The sequence below is a fragment of the Zootermopsis nevadensis genome, unplaced genomic scaffold (assembly GCF_977971745.1).
Source record: "Zootermopsis nevadensis isolate Lab colony 2312 unplaced genomic scaffold, Znev_1.0 Znev_ptg000011l, whole genome shotgun sequence".
Classification (NCBI taxonomy): domain Eukaryota; kingdom Metazoa; phylum Arthropoda; class Insecta; order Blattodea; family Termopsidae; genus Zootermopsis; species Zootermopsis nevadensis.
This window is the reverse complement of record NW_028259143.1, coordinates 14,955,724-14,970,864: the sequence shown is the minus strand read 5'-3', so window position 1 is coordinate 14,970,864 and position 15,141 is coordinate 14,955,724. Positions and strand designations below refer to the sequence as shown.

Sequence of the window (15,141 nt, the reverse complement as noted above, 5' to 3'; positions counted from 1 at the left end):
CATAAATCTTCATACTCTGATGACGGAGGCAGCAAGGACCTCTGAAACGTTGGTAAACATCGACCAGACTACACAGCGCAACAACCCAGAAGACAGAAATCTTCATACTCTGATGACGGAGGCAGCAAGGACCTCTGAAACGTTGGTAAACATCGACCAGACTACACAGCGCAACAACCCAGAAGACATAAATCTTCATACTCTGATGACGGAGGCAGCAAGGACCTCTGAAACGTTGGTAAACATCGACCAGACTACACAGCGCAACAACCCAGAAGACAGAAATCTTCATACTCTGATGACGGAGGCAGCAAGGACCTCTGAAACGTTGGTAAACATCGACCAGACTACACAGCGCAACAACCCAGAAGACATAAATCTTCATACTCTGATGACGGAGGCAGCAAGGACCTCTGAAACGTTGGTAAACATCGACCAGACTACACAGCGCAACAACCCAGAAGACAGAAATCTTCATACTCTGATGACGGAGGCAGCAAGGACCTCTGAAACGTTGGTAAACATCGACCAGACTACACAGCGCAACAACCCAGAAGACATAAATCTTCATACTCTGACGACGGAGGCAGTATGACCTCTGAAACGTTGGTAAACTTCTACAAGACTACAAGGCGCAACAACCCAGAAGACAGAAATCTTCATACTCTGATGACGGAGGCAGTATGACCTCTGAAACGTTGGTAAGCATCGACCAGACTACACAGCGCAACAACCCAGAAGACAGAAATCTTCATACTCTGATGACGGAGGCAGTATGACCTCTGAAACGTTGGTAAACTTCTACAAGACTACAAGGCGCAACAACCCAGAAGACAGAAATCTTCATACTCTGATGACGGAGGCAGTATGACCTCTGAAACGTTGGTAAGCATCGACCAGACTACACAGCGCAACAACCCAGAAGACAGAAATCTTCATACTCTGACGACGGAGGCAGTATGACCTCTGAAACGTTGGTAAACTTCTACAAGACTACAAGGCGCAACAACCCAGAAGACAGAAATCTTCATACTCTGATGACGGAGGCAGTATGACCTCTGAAACGTTGGTAAGCATCGACCAGACTACACAGCGCAACAACCCAGAAGACAGAAATCTTCATACTCTGATGACGGAGGCAGTATGACCTCTGAAACGTTGGTAAACTTCTACAAGACTACAAGGCGCAACAACCCAGAAGACAGAAATCTTCATACTCTGATGACGGAGGCAGTATGACCTCTGAAACGTTGGTAAGCATCGACCAGACTACACAGCGCAACAACCCAGAAGACAGAAATCTTCATACTCTGATGACGGAGGCAGTATGACCTCTGAAACGTTGGTAAACTTCTACAAGACTACAAGGCGCAACAACCCAGAAGACAGAAATCTTCATACTCTGATGACGGAGGCAGTATGACCTCTGAAACGTTGGTAAACATCGACCAGACTACACAGCGCAACAACCCAGAAGACAGAAATCTTCATACTCTGATGACGGAGGCAGTATGACCTCTGAAACGTTTGTAAACATCTACCAGACTACACAGCGCAACAACCCAGAAGACGGAAATCTTCATACTCTGATGACGGAGGCAGTATGACCTCTGAAACGTTGGTAAACATCGACCAGACTACACAGCGCAACAACCCAGAAGACAGAAATCTTCATACTCTGATGACGGAGGCAGTATGACCTCTGAAACGTCGGTAAACATCGACCAGACTACACGACGCAACAACCCAGAAGACAGAAATCTTCATACTCTGATGACGGAGGCAGTATGACCTCTGAAACGTTGGTAAACATCGACCAGACTACACAGCGCAACAACCCAGAAGACAGAAATCTTCATACTCTGATGACGGAGGCAGTATGACCTCTGAAACGTTTGTAAACATCTACCAGACTACACAGCGCAACAACCCAGAAGACGGAAATCTTCATACTCTGATGACGGAGGCAGTATGACCTCTGAAACGTTGGTAAACATCGACCAGACTACACAGCGCAACAACCCAGAAGACAGAAATCTTCATACTCTGATGACGGAGGCAGTATGACCTCTGAAACGTCGGTAAACATCGACCAGACTACACGACGCAACAACCCAGAAGACAGAAATCTTCATACTCTGATGACGGAGGCAGTATGACCTCTGAAACGTTGGTAAACATCGACCAGACTACACAGCGCAACAACCCAGAAGACAGAAATCTTCAGTACGTTTTACCTTTTATGGTTAGAGCAGTGCGCAGTGGTAGTGATTGTCGTTAGTCAGTTGTTTGCCAAGTACGAAGAAAAATGAGTTCTGGATTAAAAAGGCGCTTTTTTCAGTGTGCAAATAGACGGGCACGGAAGGATTGTGACGAGTAACGCTTTAGAGTATAATGATTTAATGACGTTTTGGGAGTGAAGGATTAAAACAATTGAGAATAATTTGTCCACCAGCAGTCATTTTTCTTGAACGAAATGGCGTAAGCAAAGAACGATGTTAAAGTGAATTATCTTACTTCTGATAAACCGTAAAACGCGGGAGATCCATTTGTTTTTAACGGACAGTTAGTAAAAAGGGGTCTGTGCTGCTAATATTGTTTGTCCAACTCAAAAGCAAGCAGACATCATCTTATCGAAAGCCAAAACAGCGAGACGAACAGAAGATTCGTCCGAAAATATTCTCAGTACCTTGAAGTCAAAGTGTTTTGACTTTTTTTTATTTATTCTTTTGAGATGGATGAAATCGCAGATGTCCCACAGACACTGCGCAGTTAGCATTTCCGTCCAATGGGGCTGACGAAAACTTTAAAAAAAAAAATTCAGCGGAACTGACTCTTTTAGTCCCCTTGAAGGACGCTACGAAGGCTGCTGTTGGCACAGAGCTCTGCGAAAGAAGTTATTTTAAAGACGTCAATGAAGAGTTGATACCCCGTCAACAAATCTGCAGAAGGAATTTGACGATTTTCAGAGTGACAACGTGAAATACAAAATTGTATGACTCAGCACGGACTGATATTTACTTTCAAAAGCAGCGTACTGTCCCCTGGGCTACGGGTGGGAAATTCAACAAATGTGTGCACTTATTATCAGTCTTCATTGCCCGAAAGGTTATCATAGGTTTGTTTTTTATATTTCTTTAACGTTTTACAATTATATTAGTGTTCCCTAGGTGGATTATTTGTTTTTATTTATATCTCTTTATTTATTTTGCTCTGTGTTAATATTGTTTATATTTTGGGTTTGCCTGTACTTGGCAGTTATATTTAATACTGTACATATATAAGTTTAGTTAATCTGTTTGTGTACTATTTTTATTATTATTTCATTAGATGATATTTTAAATATTTTAAATATTTTAAATATTTAAATGTTAATTGTAATATTTTAATATTTTAATATTTAATAATAATATTTTATTGTGATTAGACTGATAAAATTTAACAAGTATATTATTTAATTATTATTGTATGTATTATCAGTGTTTGCCTGTTATTGGCTTTTTACTGTTGGCAAATACGTAAATAAATTAATTGAATTTAATTTAATTTAATTTAATTGAATAATTGGATACATACGTTGAGTAACCTATTACGGGGAACAGTTATTATCCATTAATAATAAAGATTGGAATTGAATTGAGCAAGAATATTTATCTTTATAATATCTTGTACAGTAATAGGTTTTATTAATATTTGTCAAGGATTTTTCCAATTTCTTCTATAGGAATATAATTTGCAGTTGTGTCCATTCTTTCACGGCAGATTTGTTCGATTTTGAAACTGAGAAACTGAAAGAGCTAAAGTTATTAAATATTCACGCGGTTGTTTCGTTTATGAAATTAATTATTAGTCTGCTAAGAGAGAATATGTTTCAAGACGAGTTTATATATAAAAATATTGAAATTAATTCCCCGTTCGTGCCATTATGTGTAAGTCTTATGCTGAACCAACTTTTAAGCAACTCACTTATGTTAAACATTTGTAGCCGTTCACCTCATGCCACAATTGATTAATTGTAATATAATTTTAATATTAGTTTAATTTACTCAGTAATTAGTTTATTTAATTGCTAATATAAATGTAGTAGTTATTTCATATTAATTTATAGTTTATTCATTTGTTTTATGCAAATTTGGAGATTTAGTAATTTTTGTGTAATTCGGCGTGATTATTCAAATTGTAGTTGGTTTTGGTGAGTTCAGTTAATAGTTAACACACGTGGACAGAAATACCATTTGGTAATGTGAAGAAAAGGACAACTATTTCTTTTGTAAAAGATGCAAACATTTTCGCTTTGCTGTTAAATTTCTTTTGTTAAAATTGACTCTGATACTTAATTGGTGTTATTTGTTATATAAGTGTAGCTAGTTTTTGCGAACGCCCACAAAACTGGATTAATAACGGATATGGAACGTCGTAATGAGAACGTTTAAGAAATATTGAGCCTACGCGTGATTCCGACTAAGGACCCCCGCCAAAAAGAACGTTTGTCCTTGATTTAAGAGGTTGGTCTTCATATTCTGAACAAAGAAAAATCTGTGATGTCTTCCTTGTTCTTGATAACTGAGGTGCTTTGCTATTTGGTAAGCTGTCTGTCTTGTTTCCAGTTTTATGCTTTCTGGCATTTCTAAGAGATGGGTGCAAAACTGAGTCACTCAAATGTTGAAATCTATATTAGAAATTTTACATGTCAAAGATGAACCTTGAACATTTTCCCAAGTTCCGGGATTTGCGTATTTGAATACATTTGAGTGACATTACAGGTTACGCTAACGTCATTTGGTCCAAGTACAATTATAGATGATTAATTTGTGTGAACTTGAACGACCAAGACAATACATCAGAACTTTAAGTGTCTTGTATAAGTGCTCCCATTTCCAGTCTAGCCGTTAACACTTTCCTGAGGCAAGATTATGTTTAACCGGCCGTGATAAACACAATCACCACTTGATATAGATGTAAGAATCCACTAGTGACCCAAAAACTTATTCAGTTTATCCCATTTATCCAGTTATCTAGATCCCCAAAATTATTCCCCAAAGTATGAATAAGTTTGCAGTCCAAAAGTTTTAATTAATCCCTTCATCTTAATTTCTATAACTAAGACCAGCTGTAAAAACACATTAACACAGAGGATGGAGAACAGCGATCCTCACTCTTAAGGATATTTGTAGCATGGATACTCTGGGATGTATGTATTTAAAGAAAACTGGGCTGAATTAAACAAAACTCACGAAATATTACGCATGTTCAAAAAATTACGCAAAATGGACTCTGAATGTAGAATTTTCCCAAAGAAACGGATTTGTGAATAATTTTTGTTTCACTAAATGGAAAAGCTTTGTTTTTAATTTATAGTCAAAGCCGCTTGGCAGCTTTGAAAGAATGTCGACAACGTACATTAGAAAATCCTTGATATCGACTGCAGTCGGCATGAAACTTTATCACAGACAAACACTCAATTCTGTAGTAAACAGAAAGTAAATATTTCATTGATGTGGGCGGATCGATACTTGAAAAATACATTACAACATTGATTTCGAAATAATGTCAAATGGAACGTATTATTCCGGAAACTGAAGATTAGTGTGAACAATAAGTGTTGCAATGCTGTTGGAGAACTGACAAGGATTTTTACCGACGTTTCGGAGGTCATACTGTCTCCGTCATCAGAGTATGAAGATTTCTGTCTTCTGGGTTGTTGCGCCGTGTAGTCTGGTTGATGTTTACCAACGTTTCAGAGGTCATACTGCCTCCGTCGTCAGAGTATGAAGACTTCTGTCTTCTGGGTTGTTGCGCCGTGTAGTCTGGTAGATGTTTACCAACGTTTCAGAGGTCATACTGCCTCCATCATCAGAGTATGAAGATTTCTGTCTTCTGGGTTGTTGCGCTGTGTAGTCTGGTCGATGTTTACCAACGTTTCAGAGGTCATACTGCCTCCGTCATCAGAGTATGAAGATTTCTGTCTTATGGGTTGTTGCGCTGCGTAGTCTGGTAGATGTTTACCAACGTTTCAGAGGTCATACTGCCTCCGTCGTCAGAGTATGAAGACATCTGTCTTCTTGGTTGTTGCGCCGTGTAGTCTGGTAGATGTTTACCAACGTTTCAGAGGTCATACTGCCTCCATCATCAGAGTATGAAGATTTCTGTCTTATGGGTTGTTGCGCTGTGTAGTCTGGTAGATGTTTACCAACGTTTCAGAGGTCATACTGCCTCCATCATCAGAGTATGAAGATTTCTGTCTTCTGGGTTGTTGCGCTGTGTAGTCTGGTAAATGTTTACCAACGTTTCAGAGGTCATACTGCCTCCGTCGTCAGAGTATGAAGACTTCTGTCTTCTGGGTTGTTGCGCCGTGTAGTCTGGTAGATGTTTACCAACGTTTCAGAGGTCATACTGCCTCCGTCATCAGAGTATGAAGATTTCTGTCTTCTGGGTTGTTGCGCTGTGTAGTCTGGTAGAAGTTTACCAACGTTTCAGAGGTCATACTGCCTCCGTCGTCAGAGTATGAAGACTTCTGTCTTCTGGGTTGTTGCGCCGTGTAGTCTGGTAGATGTTTACCAACGTTTCAGAGGTCATACTGCCTCCATCATCAGAGTATGAAGATTTCTGTCTTCTGGGTTGTTGCGCTGTGTAGTCTGGTAGATGTTTACCAACGTTTCAGAGGTCATACTGCCTCCGTCGTCAGAGTATGAAGACTTCTGTCTTCTGGGTTGTTGCGCCGTGTAGTCTGGTAGATGTTTACCAACGTTTCAGAGGTCATACTGCCTCCGTCATCAGAGTATGAAGATTTCTGTCTTCTGGGTTGTTGCGCTGTGTAGTCTGGTAGATGTTTACCAACGTTTCAGAGGTCATACTGCCTCCGTCGTCAGAGTATGAAGACTTCTGTCTTCTGGGTTGTTGCGCCGTGTAGTCTGGTAGATGTTTACCAACGTTTCAGAGGTCATACTGCCTCCATCATCAGAGTATGAAGATTTCTGTCTTATGGGTTGTTGCGCTGTGTAGTCTGGTAGATGTTTACCAACGTTTCAGAGGTCATACTGCCTCCATCATCAGAGTATGAAGATTTCTGTCTTCTGGGTTGTTGCGCTGTGTAGTCTGGTAGATGTTTACCAACGTTTCAGAGGTCATACTGCCTCCGTCGTCAGAGTATGAAGACTTCTGTCTTCTGGGTTGTTGCGCCGTGTAGTCTGGTAGATGTTTACCAACGTTTCAGAGGTCATACTGCCTCCGTCATCAGGGCGATATGTTAGTTAAGTTAGTTATGGTCACACGTTTGCATATCACATTAGGAAGTAAAGGTTTTGTAAGAAACTGTTTCGTTTGCATAATTAATTTTCATGACGGTACGACATTTCCTGAGACCGTTTTTGGACAATCTCATTGTGAGTTGTAGTACAGCGTTTATTAAAGTTGTGTAATTATTATTTCTTATGTTCCATCATTGGCTTCTTACAACAGATGGAAGCATTGATTTTTGTGATCTTTTTTACCTGTGCTATTTGTACAGACGGAAATAAAAAAAAAAGACTGACGCAGAAAGGAAGTCAATTGTTTCGTTAATGAGTGGAAGATTAGTTGGGGTCTGGCACAGACACGAGTACTGAGAAAATGTGTCATTTGTGTGTCGTATGACTTGCTTAACGAATGTCTTGGAAATTAAGTAATGCGTAAATGCAGACGACCCTTGTAACATATACGCCTACTTCAGATTTTCTGGTCCAGATTACCAAGTTTCCAGAACATAAAAGGTTTTTTTGTGTTGGAAGAATTACTCTGGTGTAACATCGCTTGAAGATAAAGAGAGATAAGTGTTCTGTTTGTCGTTACGGGTTAACGGCTACAGATCGTGTCTTTTTCCCCAGCGGTTTCGAGAATCACAGAAAAATTGAGAATAAAATGACAGCCTATCATTCCAGATCATTAACACAATGTCGGAAAATTTTGTGGTTTTGTCCGTTTCTGTGGAAACGACATTGGCCCTGGGCGATCGAAAATAAGGAGGATTCTGAGGAGAATATTCTCATGAATCGAAGAGCAGTTAACAGGAGGATGCCTTATGTGGAGATTCAACATGGCCGTTCCTCACTGACTGAATCTAACAGGATTAGCACTGTGGAGGAGATAAGAGATGCGTGCAGAGTTAACTAGAAAGAACTGAAAGTTAGGTATCAGTCGGGAGACGCATGCACAAAGTACGGGAGGATTGCAGAGAAAAGGGGCTTGCAGGAATAGATTGGATTCAGATGTTTAAGGACCAAATGATCGCACTTTGTGAGTCTTCGGTTGGATACAACAGTGGCATATCAGTTGTCAAGTCTTTTTATGTCCAGGCCATTGTAACCTCGTCAGAATACCGAGGGAAGAACAGAATACAACGTTACTTAAAATTTTTCTTTAGATATTTTTAACAAAATAAGAGGTACAAATATGTATTGCACAGACAGGAACGTAATTAATTTTGTGCACGTGTGTGTTTATGATATGGAATGCAACATTTCGGACGAATCAGTTCAAATTATATATTAAACATAGCATGGTCTAGTGGTTGGTACTCCTATTTTGTGATGAGGACTCCCCCAGATTCAGATCGAAGCCCGAAGATCGGCTATCCTGATATTTACGTAGTTTTCCTCTATCCAGGCAACTGCCGACATGACTTTAGTTAGATCGCGACTTATTCACTAATGATCCTATCACTCGAAGCCATATGATCAAAGTAATACTGAAAGCGTAATTCAATGAACCAGGAATCAATAATATACATTATTACCTTTTCCGTTATGAATTGTGTCACACGGGGGTCAAAAGCCTTACCTGAGTAAACAGTCATCGTCACGTTCAGATAAAGCACGTGGGTCCTAAGTGATTAACCAACGGCAGATTGCGAAGGATAAGACAGTTTCAGCGACTGACTGACTGGCCCCCGATTCTCATTCAGACGGCCAAGTTGCTAGTTTTGCTAAGAACTGAGTGGTCATCTATTGCTAAGGATCACACCTGGCCGTGCGTCGAACGTATTTCATAGACTGTATTATTATTATTATTATTATTATTTTAGTGTTCTGTCTGACGACAGGTCCATATGAACAGGATCCTTCCATCCTTTTCTCGGACTGGGACCTGTTCATATACGTTCTTGGCAGATGATCCAGAAGTGGTTTGCCATTGCCTTCTTCTGTGTGTGAATGGAGTAATTGTTGGGATGCCATGGAGGAAAACTCCGTGTTGCCTAGACCACGGCCTTGCCCAACACAAGTTATAAATTCGGGCACCGCCGGAAATCGAATCCGAGACCCCAGGATTACAAGGCCAGCGTTCTAACCGCTAGACCACCGTGGCTATTCCATGACATTGTCCTTACATATTCCAAACGTCTCTCCTATGAGATTCTTAAATTCCCTAAATTCTCCATTCATCGTACCTGTTCTCCTGACAGACTGACTCCTTTGTTATTTCAGTTAAAAGTTAGTATAACACCGCTGTTGATGCTGAAATATTTGTGAAATAGTTTAACTTTGAAGACAAAAGTATAGATGGAGGACGACAATATTAAAAAGAAAGTGGAATGTTTTTGTTCTTCGAATACTAAATAAACGAATTACGTTTACTAGCCACCATATATAGTTTAATTATTCCATTTTTTCTCTTTAACTCATTAAATAATACGTCACTCGTGAAAGAAGTGATTTTCTAGGACAGTATATAAAAGGGGTTGCCAACCGTATCTTCGGAGAATGGCTACTAGAAGAAGGTTTTTATTAATGTAACGTGTACAGTATGGATGTACCGAGAAAATAATGATATGAATTCAGATAACTAATTTATAAGTAGCTTTACACCCTCTGTTGTCACATCAAGACATTTTTTTTTCTTCAAAACGTTGCCTTGGTTACGTAAAATGCTAAAAAGTTGTTGCTTTAGAAAATGTTATTTTGTCTGGCTCATTTAAACGTGGGTATTGTACTGCTACGTGCCCTGGTTGCCTACCTTTCCTGCTCTCCCCCTCTTCAGAGTGGGAGTGACGGGGAAGCGGCCTTTTGATTGGTCAGAGCGTTCATGTGAAAACGCGGCGCGGACGCTAAGCCATTCAGTTCCTTCTGGACGGCTGGTGACAGTGCATACGATGATTGCTTCGGAGATAAGTCCCAAGACTCGAAACAGCAGCCAGGTCAGGATCGTGGACGTCGATCCCCCGCCACCCAGAGGTAAGGAAGGCATTTCATATTCAAGACAGGCTCTCTCGTTGCCAGCGATGGTCTCGATGACGTTGATAGAATAAGAGTTTTTAAAAGCGTGTGACGATTATAGAACCAAGACGTTCATTGTCTGAGGTAAGGGCGCGTATAATCTTTCGCAAAAGCTGAGTGGAATGTTTAGTGCTGTTCACCGTCTGAGGCGACGCACTGAGCTGACTGACCTTGCTATTGTTTCAGCCTCGCCACGTTTCTAGGTTAGAATTTCTGGGTGAAGCTTAGAAATTAATATCCGTGCACTCGCATGCGCGTAACTTACAGACTTTAATTACGTTTTACGTTGCGTTGCTGAAATCATCCGTGGACGTGTTGTACCCCGAACTGGCCGGCTCGTAATTCCTGCGGTCAGAAACTTGGTATCAGGTTAAAGGTCGTGTAACCGGTACCCCGAAATAGTTCGTTTGTTCAAAGCCTTGTACACAACATAAAATAATTTTATATGTTAAGAATTATGCGTTTAAATAGATCATTCTGTTGTTGACATGGCTCCAGTCGTGAAAAATCTTTAACTGCTAATAAGGTTTTAGACGTGTTTGGTATTTTCGAAGATCGAGGAAATTTATGTTACAAATTGTAATCTGAAAACACGAGCAAGTTTATTGCACGTTAAATTACTAGAACACGTAGCATATAGGATTTACATAATACCAACTACAAATCCCTCTGTAAAAAGCAGACTCAAATTCTTTGCAACTGATACAACAAAAGAGTGCGATGTGTGGAGAAACTTTGAGAATTCCACACCTTTTAAATGTGATGTAGAAGAAGTTTCATATCTTACCGACGTGTTATTTGAACGAATCTCGTGTCACCAGGAGAATCTGAGGTTTCCACAGCGACGAGAATGAAAAAACTACCATCTTCTGGAATTTCCCCATTCGTGGACTCTTGACAGAAATTGACAGACGTTTCAGAGGAGCCTATTGCCCTCCATCGTCGCCCTGAAGGTAACCGTCGTGATGTCTGTCATTTTTAATTCATGAAATGCGTTCACGAAAATATTCCATTAAAGAGAAACGAGAAAAATGCAACGGAAACCGAAATTATATCGGGAATTAGAACTGATATTTGCGTTGTATGATTTGAGGTTTTCACAGGAGTGAGTATGAAGATTTCTGTCTTCTGGGTTGTTGCGCTGTGTAGTCTGGTTGATGTTAGCCAACGTTTCAGAGGTCATACTGCCTCCGTCATCAGAGTATGAAGATTTATGTCTTCTGGGTTGTTGCGCTGTGTAGTCTGGTAGATGTTAACCAACGTTTCAGAGGTCATACTGCCTCCATCATCAGAGTATGAAGATTTCTGTCTTCTGGGTTATTGCTCTGTGTAGTCTGGTCGATGTTAACCAACGTTTCAGAGGTCATACTGCCTCCGTCATCAGAGTATGAAGATTTCTGTCTTCTGGGTTGTTGCGCTGTGTAGTCTGGTAGATGTTAACCAACGTTTCAGAGGTCATACTGCCTCCGTCATCAGAGTCTGAAGATTTCTGTCTTCTGGGTTGTTGCTCTGTGTAGTCTGGTCGATGTTAACCAACGTTTCAGAGGTCATACTGCCTCCATCATCAGAGTATGAAGATTTCTGTCTTCTGGGTTATTGCTCTGTGTAGTCTGGTCGATGTTAACCAACGTTTCAGAGGTCATACTGCCTCCGTCATCAGAGTATGAAGATTTCTGTCTTCTGGGTTGTTGCACTGTGTAGTCTGGTAGATGTTTACCAACGTTTCAGAGGTCATACTGCCTCCATCATCAGGGCGATGAAACTCAGTAGCTTTGGTCATAAAACATGCGACGCTCGGACGTACTGTTAACAAAGTTTCCATTTCGTGTTCACTTAAGCAATACACGGAAGCAGCTTTCAATATTATTCTTATCCTGACAAGTCAACGAGAAAGCTGACCACTTTGTGACACATTTACCAGATAGGTGTTCCACTGTGTAATTTAAAGCAAGTGTCTCCGGGAAACATAAATATCGGTTTTAAGATGCGTCACTGTGTTCATAAACCAACCAACTGTAATTTACGTATTAATTAGCTCGTTTATACTTTTCATCTTGGCTTTACTTAACACTTGTATACTCCATGGAACCAAGTCCTTCCTGAGAAGCCATCAGTCACTCAGCAACTCGAGAAATTCCAAAATCTTTATGGAACTTGGAGGTTCATTACGATGTTCACAAGAGCCCACCACTGGTCCTTATCCTGAGCCAGATGAATCCAGTCCATATCACCCTATCCTATTTATGTTCGATCCTATGTAACATTTTCCTTCCATCCAGATCTAGGTCTTCATAGTGGTCACTTTCCTTCTGGTTTGCCCACCAAAACCCATATATGAATTCTCTTCTATACCATGCAGGCTACATGCCCTGCCCATCTCATCCTCCTTGCCTTGACCAATATAATTATATTCATCACTCTTGGGTCCAAATATTATCATCAGCATCTTGTTCGCAAACACCCTCAGTCTACGTTCCTCCCTTAGAGTCAGTGACCAAGTTTCACTTCCATATGAAACTACAGGCAAAATTATAATCGTGTATATTTTAATCTTTGAGTTTTAGACAGCAGACGAGAAGATTCTGAACTGAATGGTAAAAAACATTACCCGAATTTAATCGGAACTTTGCCACATTTTCAAAGGATTAATTAGCTATCTTTACGTTACAATTTTATAGTGACATGACATAAACATACACTTAATTTTCTCTGTGTTTACTTCTAGACAAACTTATTTACTAGCTTCAATTAGTGCTTCTGTGTTATTCTTTATGGTATTTACGTTATCCTCCAATATAATTACATCATCAGCACAGACCACAAGCGATCCAATTTCAGTCCCACCTAGTTTTCTCTAACCTCCCTAATGGCGTATTCTACAACAAAGTTAAAAAGCAATGGCGGTAAAGCTTTCCTTGTTTCAGACCATTCTGAATAGGAAACGTGTCTGACAAATATTTACCTACACGTTTTAATAAGCCTGACCTGTGTACCAAAGTCGATGAGAATATTATACAGTACTTTCCTTCTAAATGAATCATAGGCTTTAATGGAGTTTATGAATATTTTAAGTTTTAAGCTTATTTTTATGGTGATTAAATGGAGGAGTTTGCTTTGAACCGAACATATGGAAAGAACATGATCGTATGACTGGAAAATTTTGAGTAAGTAGACCACTTGGCTGGTCAGGTACAGAAAGTATAATTTGAAATTATATTAATGAAATATGATTGGGCGTGGGATGTAATTAGATGGAAATGAAGATTTGTCGTAAATAAGTTTTGAGGTTTTCACGGCGGTGAGTATGAAGACTTCTGTCTTCTGGGTTGTATAGCGCCGTGTAGTCTGGTAGATGTTTACCAACGTTTCAGAGGTCATACTGCCTCCGTTGTCAGAGTGTGAAGATTTCTGTCTTCTGGGTTGTTGCGCTGTGTAGTCTGGTCGATGTTTACCAACGTTTCAGAGGTCATACTGCCTCCGTCATCAGAGTATGAAGATTTCTGTCTTCTGGGTTGTTGCGCTGTGTAGTCTGGTAGATGTTAACCAACGTTTTAGAGGTCATACTGCCTCCGTCATCAGAGTATGAAGATTTCTGTCTTCTGGGTTGTTGCGCTGTGTAGTCTGGTCGATGTTTACCAACGTTTCAGAGGTCATACTGCCTCCGTCATCAGAGTATGAAGATTTCCGTCTTCTGGGTTGTATAGCGCCGTGTAGTCAGGTAGAAGTTTACCAACGTTTCAGAGGTCCTTGCTGTTTCCATCATCAGGGCGATCATCTTATACATTACAAAATCAACTTAAATATGATGACATTTTGGATTTACGCGTATTGGTGATTGAAATCCACCAGATGCCCCAGTGTGTGTATTAGTAGCAGCTGTACTAAGCGGTTCATGGCTGCAGCAGAATTACAGCGGGTTTTTCGTAAAAAGTAAGCTTGCCTTGATTTCAGAGACAAACCCGATGAACTGAAGCATTCTGAAACTGATATGGCATCAGTCATTAAGGGCGAACCCGGAAATCTGTGCGATGCGTCGTACAAAGTGAGGCGAAGTTCGTATGATTGCAGCAAATCTCATCATAAGACACAGTCACTTGAAAGTTATCACATTCTACAGTTTCGAGACGAATGGAAAGATGAGTTGCAGGATCGAATGCGGATTAATTAAACGGATTAAAAGCTGCTAAGGAGTTTCATGAATCCGATGACTTAGAGGCATTTATTTGTCGCATTTGTGAGATAAATAACTTATCCAGAAGTCATGCTGAATAGGAAATTCTAACGCGCAAACCTGTGCCTGTAGGAAAAGACATTTCTAGCCTGTTGTTAATTTTCACGGCTGAAAGAGGCTCGATCGATGGTTGGGAAAACTCTTTTACTGCTCATGTTACTGATTGAACCAGAAGGTATTAGGAATCAGTGACTGATTCATTCATCTTCACACACTTATTGGAAAAAAAACATTCCGTTTGGACAGAAAACGGTGTTAGACGAGACTGTGAAGATTTTAAATCAAAGTAAAGTTTACACTGTATGCAGGAAGACAACAATTTTGATCAGGTTAAATAAATATCATTCATTTACAGTGAGAACCTTTGTAAACGTCAGAGTACTGTAAAGACGAATAGTTTGAGACAGTTCTACCATGAAGCTGTAGAGTTGTTTTCTTGATATGTGCAACGGATGTGAGAAACTTTGTGCAGTTCTTGTACGAGGTGCGATCGGAAAGTTTCAAGACTGCGCCTATAAAAACCCGTACACTTATCTCAGGTATTAAATTCATCCATCACCCTCGAAGTAGTTCCCCTGGGAGTGAACACAACGATCCCAGCGCCGCTGCCAAGCCTGGAAGCATCCCTGGAAATCTTTCTTTGTCAGCCTGTCAAGCACCATC

The 15,141-nt window shown here is 40.3% G+C and overlaps 1 protein-coding gene across 1 annotated transcript in view; it reads left to right on the top strand.

The window, feature by feature from the left end:
- Positions 1–10,063: 10,063 nt before the first annotated feature.
- The window catches only part of Picot (putative inorganic phosphate cotransporter protein picot), a 100,433-nt gene continuing 95,355 nt past the window's right edge, over positions 10,064–15,141 (top strand). Inside the window, exon 1 of the mRNA XM_022075988.2 lies at positions 10,064–10,205. Within this exon, the coding sequence (XP_021931680.1) occupies positions 10,124–10,205 (82 nt within the window). The 5' untranslated portion in view covers positions 10,064–10,123. The remainder of the gene's footprint in view (positions 10,206–15,141) is intronic.